The sequence below is a fragment of the Salvia hispanica genome, chromosome 3 (assembly GCF_029641045.1).
Source record: "Salvia hispanica isolate PSC_SH4W2 chromosome 3, Shi_PSC_v1, whole genome shotgun sequence".
NCBI classification, from domain to species: Eukaryota; Viridiplantae; Streptophyta; class Magnoliopsida; order Lamiales; family Lamiaceae; genus Salvia; species Salvia hispanica.
The window spans coordinates 30,506,740-30,529,221 of record NC_142694.1 but is presented as its reverse complement, the minus strand read 5'-3'; the positions used below and the strand labels follow the sequence as shown (position 1 = coordinate 30,529,221).

Here is a 22,482-nt window from a genome sequence, read left to right as displayed (position 1 = left end):
ACAATTGGCTTTTTCATGAGTTACCTTTATCACAAAAAAAAAAGAGTAAAATCAACAGGTAATACTCCCTCTGTCTCATGTTACTTGAGGCGTTTCTTTTCGGCACTGAATTTAAGAAAGTTGTGTTTAGTGAGTTAAATAAAGTAGAGGAAGGAATAATTAAAGTAAGGGAAAGAAGAGAGAGTAAAGTAAAAGAAAGAATAAAGTATGTGTGATTAGATATTTTGTTTTTAGCCAAAAAAGAGAAATGACTCAAGTAACTAATTGGGACAACCAAAAAAGAAATACAACTCAAGTAACTTGGGACGGAAGGAGTATTAGATTATTCTCAAATTTTGTGTGAACCGCATTTTCTAAAACCTCATATCTCTACTCACACCACAACATAATTTTAATTGATCATTTTTAATTATTAACAATTATATTTATTTTTATTTTCAAAAAATAAATAATTAGAATATCTAAAATTACATTAATTAAAAAATTGCATAAATTAAATTTTCTACAAATTATACTAATTATACACCAAAATACATAATTTAAATTTCTAAATTTTTTATTACAGAAATCATTTTCAAGTAGGAGTACTAAATTTTTCCCCATCGATTTGGCCCTCTCCTCCACAACGTGCACCCTACTCAGTGCCAGACCGCACCTATTCGACCATGATCTTCAACCCCACCGCACCATGTGCTGCACCTCTATACCTGCAACGCTTGTGCCTTAAGCCACACTGTAACGCCCCGTTTTTTTTTAACCCTAATTTTTGTGACGTGGAAATTTTTGCATTAAATGCTTTTAATGCTATGATTATGTGGAATTAAATGATGAATGATTTATTGCAATATTCTTTGTGACCTAATTGCGATATTGAGTTGAGTTTGAGTTGAATAGTCAAACTTGTTGAATACGTGACGTGGCTATTGAATAGTCAATATTGTGGAAAATATGACGTGGCCGTGGAATGGTCAAAGTCGTTGAAAAATGTGAAGTGGAGGTGAAATTCGAATATGTGGATATTTTAACGTGGGGAGAAATAATAATTGTGGTGAATTATTTTCCTAAGGGATGAGTGAGAATTTAATAGGAGCATTATTTAATTATATGGAATTTTCGACCCCTCCTATTTATTGGAGAAGAAATCCTATTTTTCTTGGATTTAATTATTGCTTGGGATAATTATCCGAATTAAATCCAAAGTCCGAATATTCCTATTTGATTGATGAAATTTTCGGCCCCTATCATTGTTTCATGGAGATTTTCGAAAATCTCTTATTATGGGAGAAGGGATTATTTTTATTATATTATTTGATTCCTTGTTTATTCTCTTCCATAAATAAATTCAAATATCCTAGTATATCTTGCAAAATCTAAGAAGATCTTATCATATCCTAATTTAATTAGGATTATTATTAAATCCCTTTTGAAGAAGTCAACTACACGCCACTTTCCTTATATTTTGGGAGATTTATTATTATTTTCTTGCTCCGTGATATTTTATTCTACTCCGTGAAATATTCAAATTAAATCATAGGCTAATTAAATAGCCTAAGAAATTCGAAATCCTTTTTTTTCCTCAACCATTTTAACGCCACTTCTTCCACCAAATCCTCTCCAAATCTTAATTTATTTAATTAGTGGAGTATATCTTGCACTCTATAAATATAAGAGGGAGAATCAAAACCCTAGCATCATAAAAACCGCCCCCTCTCTCCCTCTCTCTCGCCGATCTCTCTCCCCTCTCTCTCTCAAATTTTTCTCCTACTTTCTCCATTAATTCTTCATCTTTTGGAGAAGAATTGAAGCTGCAATTCAAGATTTTGTTGAAGAATCAAGATCGTACTTGTTTCCTACCGATTGTTCTATTGAAAAGGTATTTTTATTTTGATCTCCTCTTCTTCGACCGATCAAAAGGTATTTTTATTTTGATCTCCTCTTCTTCGACCGATCAATCGGTGTTCTTGAGTCCACATGCATTTAGATCGAGTGAAGGGGGAAATTAATCGGTGAATTTTGATGCATGTGTGGGTGTGTGACCTTGTGTGTGTGTGTGTGTGCACGCCTCGGTATGCGTGCACACGTGTGTTGTGTGTGTGTGCGTGTGTTGTGTGTGGGAAACACTCATGCGTGACACGATTTGATGATAAATCCGGAATTTTTGTGTGAATAAAAAACGATATGATAATCGTACTTTGATTTTGATTGGTGATATTGAAAATAATCGATGGGAAAAGGGAAACTTGAGATTATGCATGATTTTGATCCATGATTGAGACTTATTTGAAATATATGAACTAAAGGTGATAGTTCGCGTTCCCGGTGTGATAACAAGAAGAAGTGCGTTTTTGAACTCGAAGGAAATCGAGGTGGGCTTTATTCTTAAACTCTCTCTTATGTTGCAAACTTATGATGTTGGAGAAATAAGGGTGGATTAAATTGTTATGCCATGCCTATTAATTATTTTGGATATTGTGTGTGCCTGATGCCTAGATTGTGAGTACGCTCCATTAGACTAAAGGGCTATATAAACGAATTCGGGTCTGAGTAGGGCCGCAAACCCTATCAGGCTAGTGTACACTGGAGATCGGGAGCCGTCCTTGCTAGTCGGCCGGTCTCGTGGGCGAAAGTGTGGCCACACTTCGTCGCACCATATGAAATGATAATTGATGAGAAAATGGGAGGTATTATTTGACTGGCCAGTCCATGATATATTTTGTGATACTCGATGCTTATCTTTAAATAAATGCAAAACTTCGAGTTCACTATGGTAAGGGTGGCATAACTATAAAATGTTTTGGCATGAGTCCACTGAATATGTTTAAAATACTCAGCCCTGCATGTGTTTTCCCTATGTGCAGGTTGAGCGGCGACGGGCGGTCGGTGGTGTTGAGATGGTTGAATCGAATAATATGGATGGTTGGGATTTTGAGTATAGTCGTGTCTTCATACATGGCTTCGTTTTCTCTTGAAATGCTTCCACTGAATGTTTTGAAACTTATTATCTTTGGTTGGTTTGAACCTATTGGAATATTGGGAAATTATTGCGTTTTGTTGGAGCTACAATAAACCTTTGATTTTTGAGCTTAGCCTATGCTATCTATTAAATCTTGATCTTCGTGTTTAAAGCCGTCGACTTGTTGCGTTGATCTTCATTAAACACTTGGTCAAATCTCTTTAAATGAAACTCTAGTCTACATTTCTTGTTGCCTTAAGTTCGCCTAGTTAACAGTCGTCGTATTTATTATACCCTAGAAATGTCGGGCTGTTACACACACCCTTCTGCTGCCCGGTTGTAAATACCCTTAGCCATTTTATGTATATAAACTTTATTTTAATACAATTATATATATAGCATTTATTATGGAAATTGGAAAATATTATGTTTTGTACCCTACTTTTGAATTTATTAATCGTAATCGTGTCAAATAAAATTGACATTACATTTAAAAATAAGTATATATCTAATAATGTACTCGTCATAATTTTCTTCACAATAAGTGCAAAAATTTTAACTAAAGCTAACAAATGTTAAAAAATTAACAAAATAAAAATGATAGATGGAGTGGGACACAAAATATAACTATGAAATTTGAAGTCCCTTCATTCATAACTAATTTGACACTTAACACAATTTACTAACATCTGATGGTACATATCCACTCCAAACAATCCTCAAAATAAAAACATGAAACTTGATGATAATAAGCACAACAATCCCCAAGCAACTAATTTGTTGCTACTAATTAAGTAGCTTATTATATTATAAGTAGTAATACATGTTATATGTGAGCAGAATTGCAGAATTTCATATGTCAAACAAGTCAAGCAACATGCGTATTTCCGAATCATCTAACGGTTCAAATTCGGTTTCCATATCAAAATTGAGATCATTTTCCATTGCTGAATTATGCTGATTGTTATCAGTTGTTATCACTGCAGCCTCATCAGTTGTGTGACTCGTCGCTGCTGGCCGCCTACCATACGCCCTCGGGCAATAGGATCCGGTGTAAATTCGGCACAAGCTGAGTTCTTCCTTCAGCTGTGCATCACATGTTACACTTACATTAGCATTTGAATACTAGTGAGTAATAAATTTGAATATTTTCAACTTTGTCATTTTGTTACCTTCAAAAAAAGAAAAGAAAACCTAGAAACAGACCTGAGGATTAGGAGACTGATCATAGACTTTATACTCATTCATTTTCCAGCTAGTTTTCAAACCATGGGGAGCCCGGCCAACGTAGAAAACCATGGTCCTTCTCCTTCCAATTAGAAGATTTTGTGAGGTGAAAATGTCACAAGGAGAGCCGGTCGCTTTCCAGTATCCGGCCTCAGTAAGGCGATTAGGCCTTCCTCCGCGGGCTTCCCTTTCTTGCATCGCGGTGAAGAAGAACCATTCCTCTCTATCTCCACCACCACACAATTCTCCGGCCAATTCTGCTTCATTTTAACAACACACAATAAACAGCAGTAGAAAATTATCAAAATCTTAGATTAATAAAAAAGAATTGATATAAACTAACGTGGTAGCTCCCAAGGACTATAGTCATAGATGGGGAGAAGTGGTATAACCCTATCAATGGTGGGTGTGGGCCCATTCAGCTTCTTAGGAAGATAATAAGATAGTAATTCTTCCTCAGTAGGTGAAAACCTAAAGCCTACTAGCACTTCTTCATCACCCATTTTAGTTCTTTATTTATTTAAGTATAAAAGCCTAATTCTTGGGGTGTATTTATAGGGAGAGGTTTAATTCAATTTTGTGCATGAGGAAACCCTAATGTGTAACCGTAATTTCGTTTCCCTCATATAAGTCAAAAAAGAGAGATGTTATGGAAAATAATGCATAACGTTATTGACGTGATGGAATATGATCATATTTTTGTTACCGGCTATAATCATAATAATACCATTAGTGGTATTACTATAAAACTGTGGGTTCAATAGTTTTGACTTGTCAACTTTTTTTTTAAACAGTCATTTCCTTTGTGTTTCTTCCTACTTTGTTTTATTTGTATAACTCTTTTATGCAAAATCACATTCTAGTTTGCCATTTTGGTCCGCGATTAAAATTTTTGGATCATTTGTACTAATAAAGGTTAAAAGACATTGCATTCCACTAACTTGATTTATTCATATTTTATAACTATAAAACTAGCCACTATCTTTTCCGCCCACTTTCCTTTAATAGTATTTCTTAAAATTATAGGAGTAACTAATATTTCCACTCACTTGCCAGAAATAAAATTACAGCTACTCTTGCAACAAATTAAATAGACGACATTCTAGGGACTGTTCAGTTTGCTAGATTAAATCTCGAGATCATTTAATATGTTTTATATGCCGTTAATGAGATTGCATCTCATAACTTAATCCTAGATAGATAATTATGTGATAATTAGTCATAGAATCACCCCTGCAACTAAAATAATCTCATAATTTAATCCTAGATAGATTGTCATATGATAATTAGTCATCGCAACTGAACGACACTCTAATGTAACGGAAAATAATCTCCAACAACAAATGGGCTAACCCCAAAAATAAGTTGATCTATATTCTATAACCTTAATCAACTTATTAGTATTTGAATGACAATCTTAATAAAAAATTAACTTAATTATACTTCGTCATTTTGAACATAGCTTTCAAGTTTGATGTGGTTCCATAGAAGATGCTGAAAATGACTTGAAAATCGGAGTTAAAAGCAAAACGAAAACTAATCTTACGATGGGTTACCTCTCATCAAGCGCTAATTTACCATCTTGACGTCCTTTTTCAGCTTGTCGGAATTTGGGTTGTGTGATAATGTGATTCCCAAAGTCTTCATAACTGCAAATGGTTCTAACTTACCAACTATTTTCTGCCACCAATTATACTTAATTTTCGGACTAAGTCTTAAGTACGTATATTTCCTCTTCATCTTCCTCTGCAAGCAGTATATTTATGACACATAGTTCGTCTCCTCTTCTATGGTGGTGCCATGGTTTTATTGTGTCGTTTTCCTAAAAATCTTGCACTGCTCCATTCCCTTCTTGTTCATATCTTGCTAGGGTATATATGTCCATGTCGGGTTTCGTGTCTTATCAATTAAAGCATGATATAACATGATTACAATTTTATCACGATTTAAATCAAAATAATAAAATTAAAGTATAATATTTTTTAAAATAATGAAAATAATATTATTATTTCTTAATAGCTTACCCAACCCAACCCGCCGGGTTCTTATTAGGCTGATCTGATAAGAACCCGACCCATTAACTTCGTGCGTGTTCGTGTCACGTCGGAAATTGTCAGTCCTATTTTTTCCCCTTCTCCAATTGAGCATATGATAATGAATTGATCGAGGTCCCTATGTTTGACTATAATCTGCTTTTGGATGATTTGTGGCTCGTACAGTGTTCCACTACAGATGCGTGCACACCCCGTGGCTCGTGCTTCTCTCCCTTCCGTTAAGGATGCTCCAAATTTGAAAATAAGCTTAATTAAACACCCCACAATCAAGTGTAGACTTTTAGTGAAGCACATGGCCGGGATCCTTGTCATGAATAGGGAAATCACATGAAATTAGTGACATGATGTTAAGTTCCTTATACTGCCAAATAAGGTTTAATTATAAGTTTTTCTTCACCAATAAAGTTCGAAATCTATGCTCTCCGTGCATTGTGAAATTCAGTTGGACCAGATTTATTTTGGTCACCATTCACACAAAAATATCGAGTGATTCGTATATAATTTTTTTAAATGGGGACATTAATATTTATAGGTAAAATGGTAGTATGTGTTATTTTACAAAATTAGAACTTAATCTTATCACCGCCTACATAAACCCACACAATATGAAAGGGCCAGAGGTAAAGCGGCCATGTAGCGACTTAAGGAATATTTAGTATGGCCTTTATAAAGAAAAATCAAGATATTACTTTAGAATAATAAGAGTCAATGCAAGCAACTTGCCAAGACTAAGACATTAATATTGTCTTGTCTTCACTAAATAGAGCCACTACCACATAGAAACTCCCCACACTGCATGCTTATGTTGTAATTAAAGTGAACATCATCATTGCATAGTTAAAAATAATGGAAATCACTTGGAAAATAGGAAAAGATTTGAAGTTGGAAAGTAGTACTTCAAGATTTGGAGTGTCTCCTACTGCAAAGGAATTGAAACTAGGGTCAACAAATTAGCAGTAATTGAAACTAGGGTCAACAAATTAACGAATCATATTGAGTAGTACTTCCTCCGTCCGCGAATAGGAGTCTCATTCATCTCCGGCACAGGTTTTAATAAATGTTGAAAAAAGTGGGTGGAAGAAAGTTAGTGGAAAATGGGTCCCACTTATTTATATTGGTTTTAAATGATATATGGATAGAATGAGTTGGTGGAATGTGGGGTCTTTTTACCATTTAAGGTAATTATAAACCGGGACTCCTATTCGCGGACGAACCAAAATGGAAAAACGGACTCCTATTTGTGGACGGAGGGAGTACTGTGTGACAATGGTAACTAAGTCTAACGTTCCACTGACTCACTTTACTCATATTTTATTAAAAAATCAATATAAAAAAGTGGACTGCATACTCTACTAACTTTTCCAACACACTATTCTTTAGATTTCGTAAAATTCATGCTCGCACCAAATGTGACTCCTATTGTGTAAAAAATAAGAAAATATGTGTATAGTAAGTGTGCAACTTATGAGTATGGCTGACAATTTTTTACACGATTCGAGCACGAACGGTATTAGGGATTGTATCAAGTGTTATTGTGTTTGCCTGTTTATCGGATGACCAAATATGCACACAATCATTTTAGGTCGAATTCAGGTAAATCTTTAAAATTTAATATTATTTTTATTCTATACTCCCTCCATCCGCGAATAGGAGTCCCGTTTTTTCATTTTAGTTTGTCCGCGAATAGGAGTCCCGATTCACTTTTACCATAAATGGTAGTAGGGTCTCACCTTCCACTAACTCATTCCACTCACATTTCATTTAAAATTAATATATACAAGTGGGACCACTATTCCACTAACTTTTTTTCAATCCACTTTTCTTAAAACTCGTGCCGCCCATGAATGGGACTTCTAATGGCGGACGGAGGGAGTATTTTTTAGTAGTATTATTTTATCAGAGTCGGAATCTAGTTTATACTAGTATCACCCACGTGCGATGTACGACCCATTTTCTTTTATTTAAAAAAATTTTATACTGTAAAATAATTTTATAAATTCATAAAATTATCATTGTATAAAATCTGAAATCATAAATATATAAAATAAAAAATAATTATTAAAAAATATAAAATCAAACAAAGAAAAAAAAATAACACATATACCGAATGAGAAACAATATTATTATTTCAAGTTTTAGAATCACAATTTATACCATAGCAATTTAGTGTACCAATAAAACTCATATAACCAAATAAGTTTATAAACTAAAAAATTTCACACAAATCACGTATCATTTAAATCACTTTTAGATCTATATTACAAAAGATCAATCACAAACACATGTCAACAAAATTAATGTATAAATATATATTAGAAGATAGTCAAATCGATCAAAATCATCAACAAAAATACAGCAAAATAGCATGGAATATACAACCGATATCAATATGCAAGCATTTAACCGGAAAAAAAAAACGGGTTGCATACCCTAATAGTATACCCTGCATCGCCTACTTCCCGTGTAGCTGCTACCACCCATACCATGTCCATAAAAGACAAATGAATAAGAGCTGCCACCAACCTAATATTCATATAGAGCACACTACATGAAAAAATTTTACATTCGACACTTCACAATAGTACATGAAGAAAAGGAAAAAAAATCACATAATTAAGCTCGACACTTCAAAACAAACATCACTTACTATAAAGACCTGCAAGGAGAACAACATAAACAGCACGATTGATGGTCAACCATGATCAACCATTAAGAGTAGCGGTATTAAAAGAAAAAATAAGGTAAACAGAGCAGAAAAGCATACGCAGTTCACAGTACACACATGCAATTATTAAAGTGATAAAAATAAGAATAAAAAATTCCATCTTCGAAATAATCCCGCCAGTGCAAAGTCAGAACAAAAATGTGTATATAAATACGAACGCTCAAAAATCAATAAAACAAAAGGAATATAATGATGTACTTCTTCTTAGAAACCATGTAGCCGAAGCAGCGGCAAGCGAATAGGTTAGTGAGAAAGTGGCAATGAATGTCATTAGTGGGTAGTTAATCATGAAAAAAAATGAAGAGTCATAGTATTAATATTTCATTTAGGTTACATGACACGATATTTAAATTTAATAATATAATAAGTATATTTAAAAAATCTTTTTATACTATTAATGGCATTCATGTAATTATTCTCAAAACTCTCCTTTTATATATTTATAGATAGACTTCGAATACACGACCGTTGAAAATCATATGTGATAAAAAAAATAAAACAAATAAACATATATTTGTGTTATGCCCACTGGCGGAACTACTGTGTTGGGGGAGGCTTTAGCCCCTAATGAAATCACTTTTTTTTAACTTTTTTCTGTTATAAAGTTTTAAAATCTATTTATTTTTCACGCACATTATTATATAAAAGCCTCTATTAATAATGATTCCTCTGTCTCAAATTACTTGAGTCATATTCCATTTTATATTGTCCCAAATTACTTGAATCATTTCTTTTTTTTGCCTAAAAACAAAACATCTAATGTCACCTGCTTTATTCTTTCTTTTACTTTACTCTCTCTTTTATCTCTTACTTTATTCGTCCATCTACTTTATTTAACTCATTAAACACAATTTTCTTAAATCTCGTGCCGAAAAGAAACGCCTCAAGTAGCATGGGATGGAGGGAGTATAAGATGCCTACAAATTTACTTTTTTAGGTAAATTTTAATAAGAGTAAAGGCCAAAATTGGTCCTGAACATATGTTCATTTTATGATTTTGGTCTTATACTTTATCTTTTGAATTTTTGCATCCTGGACATTTCAACTCGGATCACAATTGATCCTACACTAACAATTTCGTCAATTTTTAAACTGGTTTAACCCGATTTTTAAACGGTTTTAACCCGAATGAGACTGTTAAAACCATCAAAATCGGGTTAAAACCGTTTAAAAATTGATGGAATTGTTAGTGTAGGACCAATTGTGATCCGAGTTGAAATGTTCAGAATGCAGAAAATAAAGTGTAGGACCAAAATCGTAAAATGGGTATATGTTCAGGACCAGTTTGGGCCTTTACTCTCTAAAAAATTTAACCCCTACTTACGTTCATATCTGCGTCCACCACGGTTTGTGCCATATCACCTTTGCAATGCGCTTGAATATTCGTTTCATGATCGTGTGTTATCAAGTTCGTACTTGGATCCGCAAACTCGGCACCTTCTAACGTACCAGACCAATAATTTTTGTGTTTTATTGCAAGAATAAATTCGAATCGAATTATTATAAGTTGACGTCAATTGTAATTCACTGACATTAGAATCGTAGGTTTCAAATGAACTTGCAATTTTCCATCCCATAAATTGGAAATTTATGTATCAAACTTATGTAAACACATTTCAAGTCCATGCATGAATTATAGAACGTGTTTGGCTTGTGTTGTGTCTCTACTCTCTATCTTAGTTTTATCATCATCTTTTTAAAAATAGTAGATGAAAATTCTCTTAGAATCCTAAATTAAATAAAAATTAAAACCGGAGAGTAGAGAGAAAGGTGAGATCTCTTTTACTTTTATTAACTGGACTTTCAATTGGGTTTTAAATTGTTGAGCAAAAGAAATGGTCTGGGAATTTTAGACAAGTTTTGGGCCGGCTTTTACTATTGGCTTGGGCTGAGTTCTTTAATTGTTAAATTGGAGTTACATATGTAATTAAGATTATAATTTAATTAGAAATCGATGAGGCTAATTTGATGTATTGGTTATAGGGATAAATTCTATGATTTTCCGGGTCTAACAAACCTTTTTGAGCCAGGTGTGTAGAGAAAATCGCCAGCCCCAGGAAGAAGACAGAGATCGCCTGGTGGAGGAAGCTGGCAGGAAAAATAAGCTGAACAAGGAAGAGCGCTAGACAAAAGAGCTCTTCAAAAGGGCAAATTGGGCATTGCAAGAACAATCTAGAAGCTCTATCCATTATAAAAAGGAGCACGTAATCAACATGAAACATGACTTTTCCAGCTCCTAGCTTAGTTTTCCACTTTTTCTACACACTCACTTGAGGAAAATCGTAGGGGGGTTCTCATTTTCATCGGAAGTTTGGGTGCAACACCGTCTCTACGGAGGCGAAGAAACAATTGTCTTTATTTTTCTGTCTACTTTTGGTACTCGCCGAGCCCTCGCTGTTCGAGGCTCGGCCTTGTGTTGTTGCTATCGTTGGATATTTCGTGTTTTGCTATGGATATCACTGCTTCTGTTTCGTTTATCTTATCGTGTTGTTTTGGGTTTGATTTGCTGATTATTGTTGGTTGATCTGAGTTTGGAGTTGTTTTGCAAGAAATATGTTGTTGCTCGGTTGAATCTACGTAAACTTGTGAGGATTGGAGATGGAAATGATGTTTGGTTGTTGTGGATGGCTTGGATCCGAAGTGGATTAAGCGTCCTGTGAATGGATCTGCTTGTTTTCGCTTGATTTCGTTGTTTAAATTCTGCATTCTTGTTTTACCTCGTCTAGTAGTCGTAGATCTGCTTTAGTTCGAACTGTTCTTCATTTCTATCGGTTTAATTCCGTCTACTTTGCTTTGATCTTCGTTCTTACTCTGTTTTAACTGGTTGTTTCATGATAAATGTTGGAGAAGATGATGTCGCTGTTAGTTAGTCCTTTAGTTAGTTATTTTGCAGCTTTTCGATCGCACTCTACTTTTTCAGAAAATGGTCCCCACATTTAGTTGTTTTCCCAGGTCTAGGTTAATTCAGGAAATTGTTCGTTCGATCTAGTAATTGTCTCGCTCTATTTCGATTAATATGCATGTTTTTTATGTTTCTACCTAGATCTAGCTGTTACAGTAGAATATTTCAATTACCAAGTCTAGGAATTAAAGCTCAACCCCAAAATTGCGTGGCAGCAGCCAACAAAAAAATAGTTCCCTAGTCTTTGAACATGTTTACTTGCGCATTCATCTCTGTGGATTCGATCCCTACTTCCACGTACTAGTTTTCTTAATTAAAGCGGGTTGAGGGTTTTGAAGGGGGAGTTAAGGTAGTGATTGTGTGCCCAACGACGAGCAACTCAAGGTTCTCTGAGTTCCTAGACCCAGTGTCTAGCGGATTTCCTGGACCGAGGGTTTTCTTCATAAATTTTAGAACACTCTTTCGCTAACCATCATTAACTCTTAACAGACCAAGCCTCTTCAGTAATAAATCAGTATTTAAATAGTAGTAATAAATTGGATTGCAGTAATAAATGAGTTATAATTTTTTTTGACTTTTCAAATCATTATCTATTAATAATTTGACTCTCCTTTTATACATGTATAGACAGATGTAGGGGTGAGCAAAAAAACTGAAAATCGAATACCGAATCAAACCGAAATTTTGAAATTCGATTCGGTTTTTTCGATTTTCGGTTCGGTTCGGTTTTAAAAATACAAAAATTTCAGTTTTTCGGTTCAATTCGGTTCGGGCGATAAAAATAACCGAAAAACTAAATTATATTTTAAATATAATATTATATATATATTTATTCTATTAATTTAATATATTATTTCATATATATAATATATATCCTTTTAATATATTTTATATAATATGTATTATACATATTGTATTAATTTTATACTTTTATATATATTTATATTCTATTAGTAGGGATGTACTAAGATGACAATCCTCTTTATTGTAACACCATGCCACCATTTTAGGCCATTGAATCTGAAAATCGTGTGCTTGTCATGCTGCCACGTGTAAAAACACGGAGGGGTAAAATAGGAAATTTCTAATTTTACGTTACCAGATTGCAGTGCTGTTCATTGAATATTGCAGTCTTACCACAACAATATTGCAGTACCACGACTGCAATATCTAATATAGTAGACTGCAATATCTAATACAGTAGACTGCAAACCCGTGTTTTTTCACGAAACTTAATCCTAGGCGTCCATAGTAAGATCTAACGGACTATATTGGTGGTATGATGTTATTTTAACTATGGTGGCACCCTAGTGCACTCTATTAGTATATATAAATAAATTAGTTATATATATATATATATATATATATATATATATATTAATATAAACTATTTTTTTGGTTTTACGGTTTTTTTTTAAATTTCAGTTTTTCTGGTTTTTGAAGTTCGATTTTTGGTTTTTCGATTCAGTTTGGTTTGGAGTTTGAACTAAATTCGGCTTTTCGGATTTGGTTCGATTTTGGCAAAAAACCGAACCGAAACCCGAATACCCACCAATGGAAATTAACTCTCTTCGTTGCCGCAAACACCCAAAATCAAGTGGAGACACATGCAAGTGAGAGATCCATGTTGTGGAACAGGGAAAACACATGAAAGTTCCTTATAGTGAGTGCCAAGGAAGGTCTAATTATTAGTGGTTTTTCATCACCAATAATGTGAAAATAGTTGGACCGGATCTTTATTTTTATCACCATTCACACAATAATATTGTGAAATATATAATGTAATTCTTATATATAAAAAAAAGACGGTGACATTAATTTCCACAAGTAAAATGGTATGTGTTAGACCCACACAATATATGAAATATTGGAAAGCGGCCATGTTGTGAATTAAGGAATATTTAGTATGGACTTAAAAGAAAAAATCAGCATATTAATCAATTGTCACTTGTCACGACTATAGAGATAGATATATGCTCCATTTAATTAATAATACGAGATAAAAATCCCAAACTGCATTCTTTTAAGGAAATTTCCCTTGCATGAATAATCGTTGACTTCTTATAATTTCCTTTGTCGTTTTTCCTTTTGTAGTCTTCTTTCATTATTAATTAAACGAACATCATTATTGCATTATAAAGTTAGTGGAAATATATTTATGAAGAGTGCAAAAAGATTTTGAGTTTGAAAATATAATTAATTAACCAATCATATTCATGAGTCGGTGATATATACTAGGGCAATTAAATATATACTTTCTCCAAGGCAATTAAATATATACTTTCTATATCCCACTCAAGTTATTCACCTTTCATTTTTAGTTTGTCCAACTAAAATTGTCAATATTCTAAATTTGAAAATAAATCACTCTCTCAACTCTCCTCATTAATAATGTTCAACTACATTGTACTTTCTACTTATTTCATCTAACAACTCCTCCTAAAATCTCACTCCTCCTAAAATCTCATATGATTTAAGAATGAACATCTTGAGTGAGACAGAGAATAGTTAAATAGCCAAGTAGGTAGTGGGATCAGTCGACCCCTAAATCTTGCGTAGACAATAGACTATCAAACCTTAAACCGTGAAAGATCATTATATTGCAAGTCAACAAAGATACAATTTAATACTTCCTCCATCCCAAGTTTGTTGATAAATTTCTTTTGGACACAGGAGTTAAGATATTGATATTTAAAGTTTAAAGTGGAGAGTGATAAAGTAAGAGAGATAATAAAGTACTATAATTAGTCAATTATGTAATATTTAATTTTTACATATGTCATAGTCTGATGAAATTTTGAGAAAAATATCAAAGTTAAGATATAATTGATCATTTTTTAAAATAGGGAGATAGACCAGAATTTGACCGATCTTTATGTTTTTTTACCCTTAATATTGTATCCACTCTAAGCAATCTTCATATATAGTAAAAAAAAAAAACATGAAACTAGAGGAGAATCCAAACATAATGCAATCCAACACTTAATGAGATTTGCTAAAAGTAGAACAATAGAACATGCCACTCCAAACAAGACTCGCAAATTAAAACTTGAAACTAAATGATCATAACATAATCCAAACATAATTAATCCAACACTTATTAATAAGTACATCAATCCCCAACCAACCAACTAACTACTTTGTTCTTAGCAAGAACATTATTAATCAAGTTGCTTATTAGTAATATATTGCTTCCTTCATATGTCAAACAACCAGTCAAGCAACATGCGTGTTTCCGAATCATCTGAGGTTTCAAATTCTGTTTCCATATCTGAAACGAGTCCATTTTCCACAGCTGAATTCTGCTGATTATGATCAGTTGTTATCACAGCCTCATCAGTAATGGGAGGAAGGTAGAGCGCCGCCGATGGACGCCCAATAAACGCCCTCCGGAAATTGGATTTCGTGTAAATTCGACACAAGCTGAGTTCTTCCTTCAACTACATGTGCATCACAAGTTTTAAGAGTTACTATCAAATTATAGTACTCCATTATACATTAGAAAACCTATTCCCAAATTGAAACCCTAATAAACTTAAACAAACCCTAAACAATCTCTCCAAATTAAACCCTAAAAAAGAAAAGAAACCTGAGGATAATTAGTAGAATGATCATAGACTTTATACTCGTTCATTTTCCACATAGTTTTCGATCCATGGGGAGCTCGGCCCACGTAGAAAACCATGGTCTTTATCCTTCCAATTCGGAGATTTTGAGAGGTGAAAATATCACAAGGAGAGCCTGTAGATTTCCAGTATCCTGTCTCAGTAAGGCGATTAGGTCTTCCTCCGCGGGCTTCCCTTTCTTGCATCGCGGTGAAGAAGAACCATTGCTCTTTGTCTCCACGGCACAATTCTCCGGCTAATTCTGCATCATTTTAACACTACACAATAAGAACTTCATCCTATAATTAACATGCAAAATCAAAATGTTATATTAACAAAAAAACAATTGATATAAACTAACGTGGAAGCTCCCAAGGACTGTAATCGTAGATTTGAAGGAGTGGAATAACCCTGTCAATTAAGGGTGTGAGCCCATTTAGCTTCTTAGGAAGGTAATAAGTGAGAAGTTCTTCCTCAGTCGGAAAGAACCTAAAACCTACAAACACTTCTTCATCACCCATATTAATTATATTAGATCGTTATATATTTAAATAAAGATGTATATATATGTGTAAATAAACAAAAAGAAAAGGAGAATACAAGCTAAGCCTAATTCTTTGGCTATATTTATAGAGAGGTTTCCATTTTCTGCATGAAGAAACCCTAATCGAGATCACATTTAATAGTGGAAAATAGTTTCTTCTAAAACCCACATTTGAGAATGACATATGTTGTTCAAATTACGGCATAACGTATTCAAGGTGGTGGAAAGTGGCTTGAGCTAAATCGTGGGTTCAATTTGTCAACTTTTATTCAACGGTCATTAAAATTTTGTTTTGTCTAAATTTGTTTTACAGGTGTCACAACTGATGTCATAAGATTTTAAGATATGTTATTTTGTTTGTTAAGTGAAGAGATGAAATATATTATTGTTCGCTTTTCGTCTCGCTTTAAGTGAAGCATTTCTAATTCAGTATGCGTTTTTATCTAGTATTGTTTTGTGAATTAAGCATAAAAAGAAAAAAGTAAGAGAAAGAAAAAGTTGAAAAAGATTTCTTATTTTAAGAATTGTGTCATTTAAAGTGGGACAGGTCAAAAAGCAAAAATGTCACTTAGAGTAGGACAGCTGGAGTATATAAATATAACATTGTTTGTGTGACAAACTACAAAAAAAGAAAAGTGTTACATCTACATTGAGACATAGTTTGTCCCATAATAGATATCACATTTTATTTCTTTTTAGAAAAATTTCTTCCTCGCATTAATTTATAAACTTTGCTAATATTCGGTACCATCAATCAATAATAACATCTATTACGGGACGGATGGAGTACTATTTATGAAGTCACTATACTCAACCCCAATTTAAATTTAGGTATGAAAGTGCTTATGGAAAGCGGCTATATATGTTGTGACTTAAGGGATTTAAGTTTGGCCTTAAAAAAGAATGCATATATTCAATGCATTTATGTATCCATATTTGCCAGTATCACGACTAAGACATTAATATTTCTAGAAAAATCATCTTAGTTTATGGGGCGAAATTATAAGGGAAATTTAATAAAACAAATCAATTTTATAATAGTAGTATGTTATAAGTAGTATATATAATTATGATGACATATTTTTCATAGAAACCTATCTGGCATGTCGTTTAATCAACATATGTCAAGTGACCTCAAGAGATGCGACGCCAATAATGGGAATCCAAAATGGGCGGCAGAATTAATAAGCAATAATTAAGATGTTGTATTGTTCAATCAATAAATGATTTCTGAATTTCTCCACCGTCATATACGTTAAATGAAGAACACTGTTAAAGGGCCTAGTGGAAAGATGAAATAAAGTAATGCTACGAGATAGGAATAAAAGAATAAAAAAAAAAAAAGAATAAAGTAGAAGATACGTATAAGTGAATTATCCAAATTATAACTCCATATTTATGCATAACAAATTATTTTTAGACCATTGTATAATCAAACTTAAGGGTTGTAATTAAGCCACGTTGAAATATTAAATAATACGGAGTAAATTAATTCAAAACGGTAAAAGTAAGTTTACATCATTTCATGTGATTTATTGATCCATATTTTTTACCCCAGGTAATGATTATTATATCAAAATCATATACGTATTTCCTTACTTATTTTAAATTAGTCGAACGTAATATCTTAATTATTTTATTCACGTCGTTATAATTTCTCTATTACTATATTACAGCAGTGTTTCACTATGCAAGGACAAGTTTTCATTATAAAGGCGTATCGCTATATCTGATCAAGTTATTTCAACATGATTATCTTTACCATAATTATAATGATTTTGTCAATTATATATTGATGAATTATTCTTTTTGGCTGTTATATTTACATAATTATTTTATTCATCTCAACCATTAAATTAATTCTATTGATATATCTTTATAGAGGTTTCACTCCAAGTCATATAATTATTTATAATTGGATTTTTAAAATTTCTAATTGCAGTTATATCATTGTTCCATAATTTATAATGCTTTATGCACTTTTTAATTATTCATATATGTTGTAATATATGTTTTTATAGTCATATTCCATTATGTGCGTAGTGTGCACTTTTTCATCATACATATAATGTATTGTGACGTATGTTTATTTTAATTTTTCCAAATGAACATTTGGTAGTTACATATGGAAATATGGTTTCGGAATAATGGAAAATCGTTTGGGTTATAATATTGTCGAAAATATGGGTTTTGATAGATATAACATATCCTTTTTAACAACCATTTTTCTACTTGACAATTGGTGTCATTTTTCTAGAAAATAATACTACTCATATGTTGCTAGCCCTAAATCCTCGTCAACTAATATATGCACAGAAAATATAATCAAATTAGACATCATCAATTCATCATCACATAATCACTAATTATGACCAAAATAATTAGTAGTACATAATTATTTCCATCATGCATACACATTATTTTTCGATATTACCTACAATGAATTTAGATCGTTATGTACATTAACGTACGTAGGGAATCATACGTATGCAAGGAAGATCATTATATCATAGCATTATAGATATATAGTAGTAAAAAACATGTTTCGTGCAATTTTTTCGTCTAGATATATGCAATTGATATTTTGTTAGAATCCTCATAAAACTATACTCCATTTGATTTGGAATGTGACAAAATAATTAAAATCGAGAGAATTATAAAAGTTTTACATTTTTTGAGATTCTAATCGAGATAATTAAGGATTGACAACTTTTATTTAAAAGTGAAATGTAACATTATTTGAAAAATCTGCATTATTATAACAACACATTGAATTACAAAAAGTTGGACTCAAAACTGTACCATAAAATTGCAAGTCATTTTTGAACACTTTTCAAAGAAAGAACATTTGTCTTATTTATTTATTTAAATAGCTTTGCAAGATATGGTTAATAAATAGAAATTTAGATTCCAACAAAACAAACTAAATTTCTGCAGTTAAAACTGAAATCCTAAACCCAATAAAAACATGAAACTAGATGACCAAAAGAGAATCCAAAAACATCAGATGGTACATTTTCCTCACTAATAAAACCATGAAACTTGATGATTTCTTTATAATCCAACACTTAATAATAGGTACAACATTCTTAGAAAAAACATTACTGATTTATTAATCTATTATTTTCTGCTAATTCATGGTACTATATGTTATATATATCAGCATAATCTCTTGCACAAAACTCTTTCATATGTCAAAAAAGTCGAGCAACATTCGTATTTCCGAATCATCTAAGGGTTCAAATTCTGTTTCCATATCCGAATTGAGTCCATTTTCCACAGCTGAATTCTGCTGATTATGATCAGTTGTTATCACAGCCTCATGATCAGTACAATGACGGTGGTGGTGCGCCGCTGCAGGACGCCGCCCAAACGCCCTCGGGCAAGTGGATCTCGTGTAGATTCTGCACAAGCTGAGTTCTTCCTTCAGCTGTGCATCACAAGTAACAGTTAGTACATTATAAACCCAAATCAAAACCCTAGTCTGCAAGATTATTTTATTAAAAAATGTGAAATGACCAAAATACCCTTATGTCAAATATAAATATTTTGTGCATATAAAAGTTAGATAAGTATGTGATTATTGATTAGAATTAGCTAAACTATAATATGTTAATTGATGGTAAAATGATTTAATTGGTGATTAATTGAGGATATGTGAAATTTATTAATTAATTTAGATTTATTAATGAAGTATTTGATGAATAAACCAAATAATAATTAATTGGCCCGCATATTTTGTCGAACTTGTCCCTATCGCCTCAAAAATCTAGCAAAAAACCGACATTGGATTTCAAGTTGAGACCACCACCAAAGCAATGGCGAGTGACAACCATGGTGCGCAGGCGGAGAAGCTGCAAACAGTGACGGATCTAGCATAAGCCAAGACGCGGCTCTTGCGGGGGTAATTAACTATTTTGTTTTTCTTAGGCTTAACCATTTTCATATTTTCGGTCAAGTTTCTATATTCATATAATTCTTGGGCTTAACCATTTTATTATAAATTTCAGCATCGACTTGTTTAAATTCCTGGTTAATTCCGTCATAAGATTTTGTTAGAAAGCACAAACGTAGGAAAGAGAGGAGAGTCGTCGTGATGGAGAGAGAAGGAGGAGAAAGGGACGGTGTAACGGGCCATAAGGCCTTTTTTTGGGAATGGAGATTCTTCCAACATAGTATAAACCAAACACATTGTAATAACAAGAAAAGGAAAGAGACCTAGAAAGTAGAAACACACCTGAGGATTAGCAACAGCAGACGACTGATCATACACTTTATACTCATTCATTTTCCACATAGTTTTGGAGCCGTGGGGAGCTCGCCCCACGTAGAAAACCATCGTTTTCCTCCTCCCAATTCGAAGATTTTGTGAGGTGAAAATATCACAAGGAGAGCCAGTAGCTTTCCAGTATCCGGCCTCAGTAAGGCGATTAGGCCTTCCTCCGCGGGCTTCCCTTTCTTGCATTGCGGTGAAGAAGAACCATTCCTCTCTATCTCCACCACCACACAATTCTCCGGCCAATTCTGCTTCATTTTAACACCACACAATGAGAAGTAGTAGAAAATAATCAAAAATTCAAAATGTTAGATTAATAAATAAATAAAAATTGACATAAACTAACGTGGTAGCTCCCAAGGACTATAGTCGTAGATGGGGAGAAGTGGTATAACCCTATCAATGGTGGGTGTGGACCCGTTCAGCTTCTTAGGAAGATAATAAGAGAGCAATTCTTCCTCTGATGGAGAGAACCTAAAACCTACTAGTACTTCTTCATTAGCCATATTATTGGTTATATATATGTGGAGTATATAAATAGATATAAGGGGAAATGATAATAAAGAATATAGGATTACAAGTTAAAAGCCTAGTTAATTTTGGGGTATATTTATAGTTATATAGGGAGAGATTTCCATTTTCTGCATGAGAGGACTAGCATTCCCATTTGTGTTTCCTAATGTGCATTCGTAATTTCGGTTCCTTCATATAAGTCAAAAAAGAGATGATATGGAAATTAATGCAAAACGTTATTGACGTGATGGAATATGAATCATATAATCATATTTTTGTTAGCTTAGCGGCTATAATCATAATAATACCATTAGTGGTATACTATAAAACTGTGGGTTCAATAGTTTTTAGTTTTTACTTGTCAACTTTTTATTGAACACTCATTTCTTTTATGTTACGCCGAAAACAACTTGAAATTTGCATGATGATTGTGAGGAATTAAAGTCATCGAGATTCCATAATGTGCTGTGCAATTTGGTCGTCGTAGGTCATTTGAAAGGCGTAATAGTCTTTTTACGATTATTTGAATTTAATTTTAAATTTTTAGTTTTCATTTTATTTGCTTTAGGTTTCATTGTTTTATTAGATGGCAGTTATGACGTTGAGATCGATGATCTAAGGAACATGTACAAGCACTCTAGTGACACATTGCGTGCTTGGAGACCTCAACCGACGCAGATTCGGATTCGGATTTATCAAGGCATGACGATGCTGATAGCGACAACCCTTTTCTCATTATGATGAGCATATAAACGGGTATTACAGGGTTCATCCAGCGCGGGATATTGGTGGGAGCATGTTAAGAAACAACAATCGAGGGAGCAATCTGACATTGCCCACCTCTATGCACACCCCGTTGTTCGGGTGTCTCTCCCTTCCGTTCGGGATGCTCTAAACTTGAATATATTCTTAATAAAACACCAAAAATCCAGTGGAGATCTTTGAGTTAAGCACAAAACCGGGACCATTGATTCATTGTCGTGAATAGGCTTAACTATTACATGCATTATGAAATTCAATTGTACCGGATCGATCTTTATTTTTATCACCATGCACACAAAAATATGAAGTGAGTATTGTTATATAAGGAGTATTTTTTAAAAAGGGAACATTAATTAATATCTATAAGGAGGAGTATCTGTTATTTCACAAAATCGAAACTACTAAATCTTGTCACCGCCTACATTTAATAGACCCACACAATATGAAAAGCATATGGAAAGCGGCCTTAAAAAGAAAATCAAGTTATTACTTTATATACTTAGATTCTATGCAAGCTGTCACTTGTTATGACTAAGACATTCGTATCTTCCTAGATATAGAGAGCTACTACCAGTCCCAGATAGAAACTCCCCACACTGCATCCTCATCATTGCATGAATACAAATTAGTGGAAATCACTTTAGAAAAATAGGAAAAGAGTTTAGTAAAAGATTTGGAAATTTGGAGTGTCTCCTACTGCAAAGGAATTGAAAATGAGGTCAAAGAACCAATCAATTGACTAGGTGACCAATATTGGTTTTTGTTTGCTACATGAAAATTGAATTTTATATTATTGAATTAAGGAATTTTAATTTAATTTCAAATCATATGTTATGTTTGGTAAGATGAAGTAGTAATTGATATGAAACTGAATTTGGTGCATGCACAAACATATATGTGTGCAGTGTGTGTATTTTGTAC

At 33.1% G+C, this 22,482-nt stretch overlaps 3 protein-coding genes across 3 annotated transcripts; all 3 read right to left on the bottom strand.

Annotated features, from left to right (window-relative positions):
- Positions 1–3,805: 3,805 nt before the first annotated feature.
- LOC125209736 (NAC domain-containing protein 90-like) lies at positions 3,806–6,273 on the bottom strand. Its single transcript, XM_048109321.1, has 4 exons — positions 6,263–6,273; positions 4,524–4,690; positions 4,160–4,437; positions 3,806–4,039 (listed from the first exon to the last, which is right to left on the bottom strand). Exons 2-4 carry the CDS (start codon positions 4,681–4,683, stop codon positions 3,806–3,808), a joined length of 672 nt encoding a protein of 223 aa, XP_047965278.1. The 5' UTR covers positions 4,684–4,690; positions 6,263–6,273.
- Positions 6,274–15,058: 8,785 nt separating this feature from the next.
- On the bottom strand, positions 15,059–15,987 carry LOC125209734 (NAC domain-containing protein 90-like). Its single transcript, XM_048109319.1, has 3 exons — positions 15,828–15,987; positions 15,451–15,728; positions 15,059–15,301 (listed from the first exon to the last, which is right to left on the bottom strand). The coding sequence occupies exons 1-3, from the start codon at positions 15,985–15,987 to the stop codon at positions 15,059–15,061; spliced, it is 681 nt and encodes a 226-aa protein (XP_047965276.1).
- Positions 15,988–19,160: 3,173 nt separating this feature from the next.
- On the bottom strand, positions 19,161–20,792 carry LOC125209733 (NAC domain-containing protein 90-like). Its single transcript, XM_089066670.1, has 3 exons — positions 20,633–20,792; positions 20,248–20,534; positions 19,161–19,440 (listed from the first exon to the last, which is right to left on the bottom strand). Exons 1-3 carry the CDS (start codon positions 20,790–20,792, stop codon positions 19,198–19,200), a joined length of 690 nt encoding a protein of 229 aa, XP_088922796.1. The 3' UTR covers positions 19,161–19,197.
- Between the last annotated feature and the right edge of the window lie 1,690 nt (positions 20,793–22,482).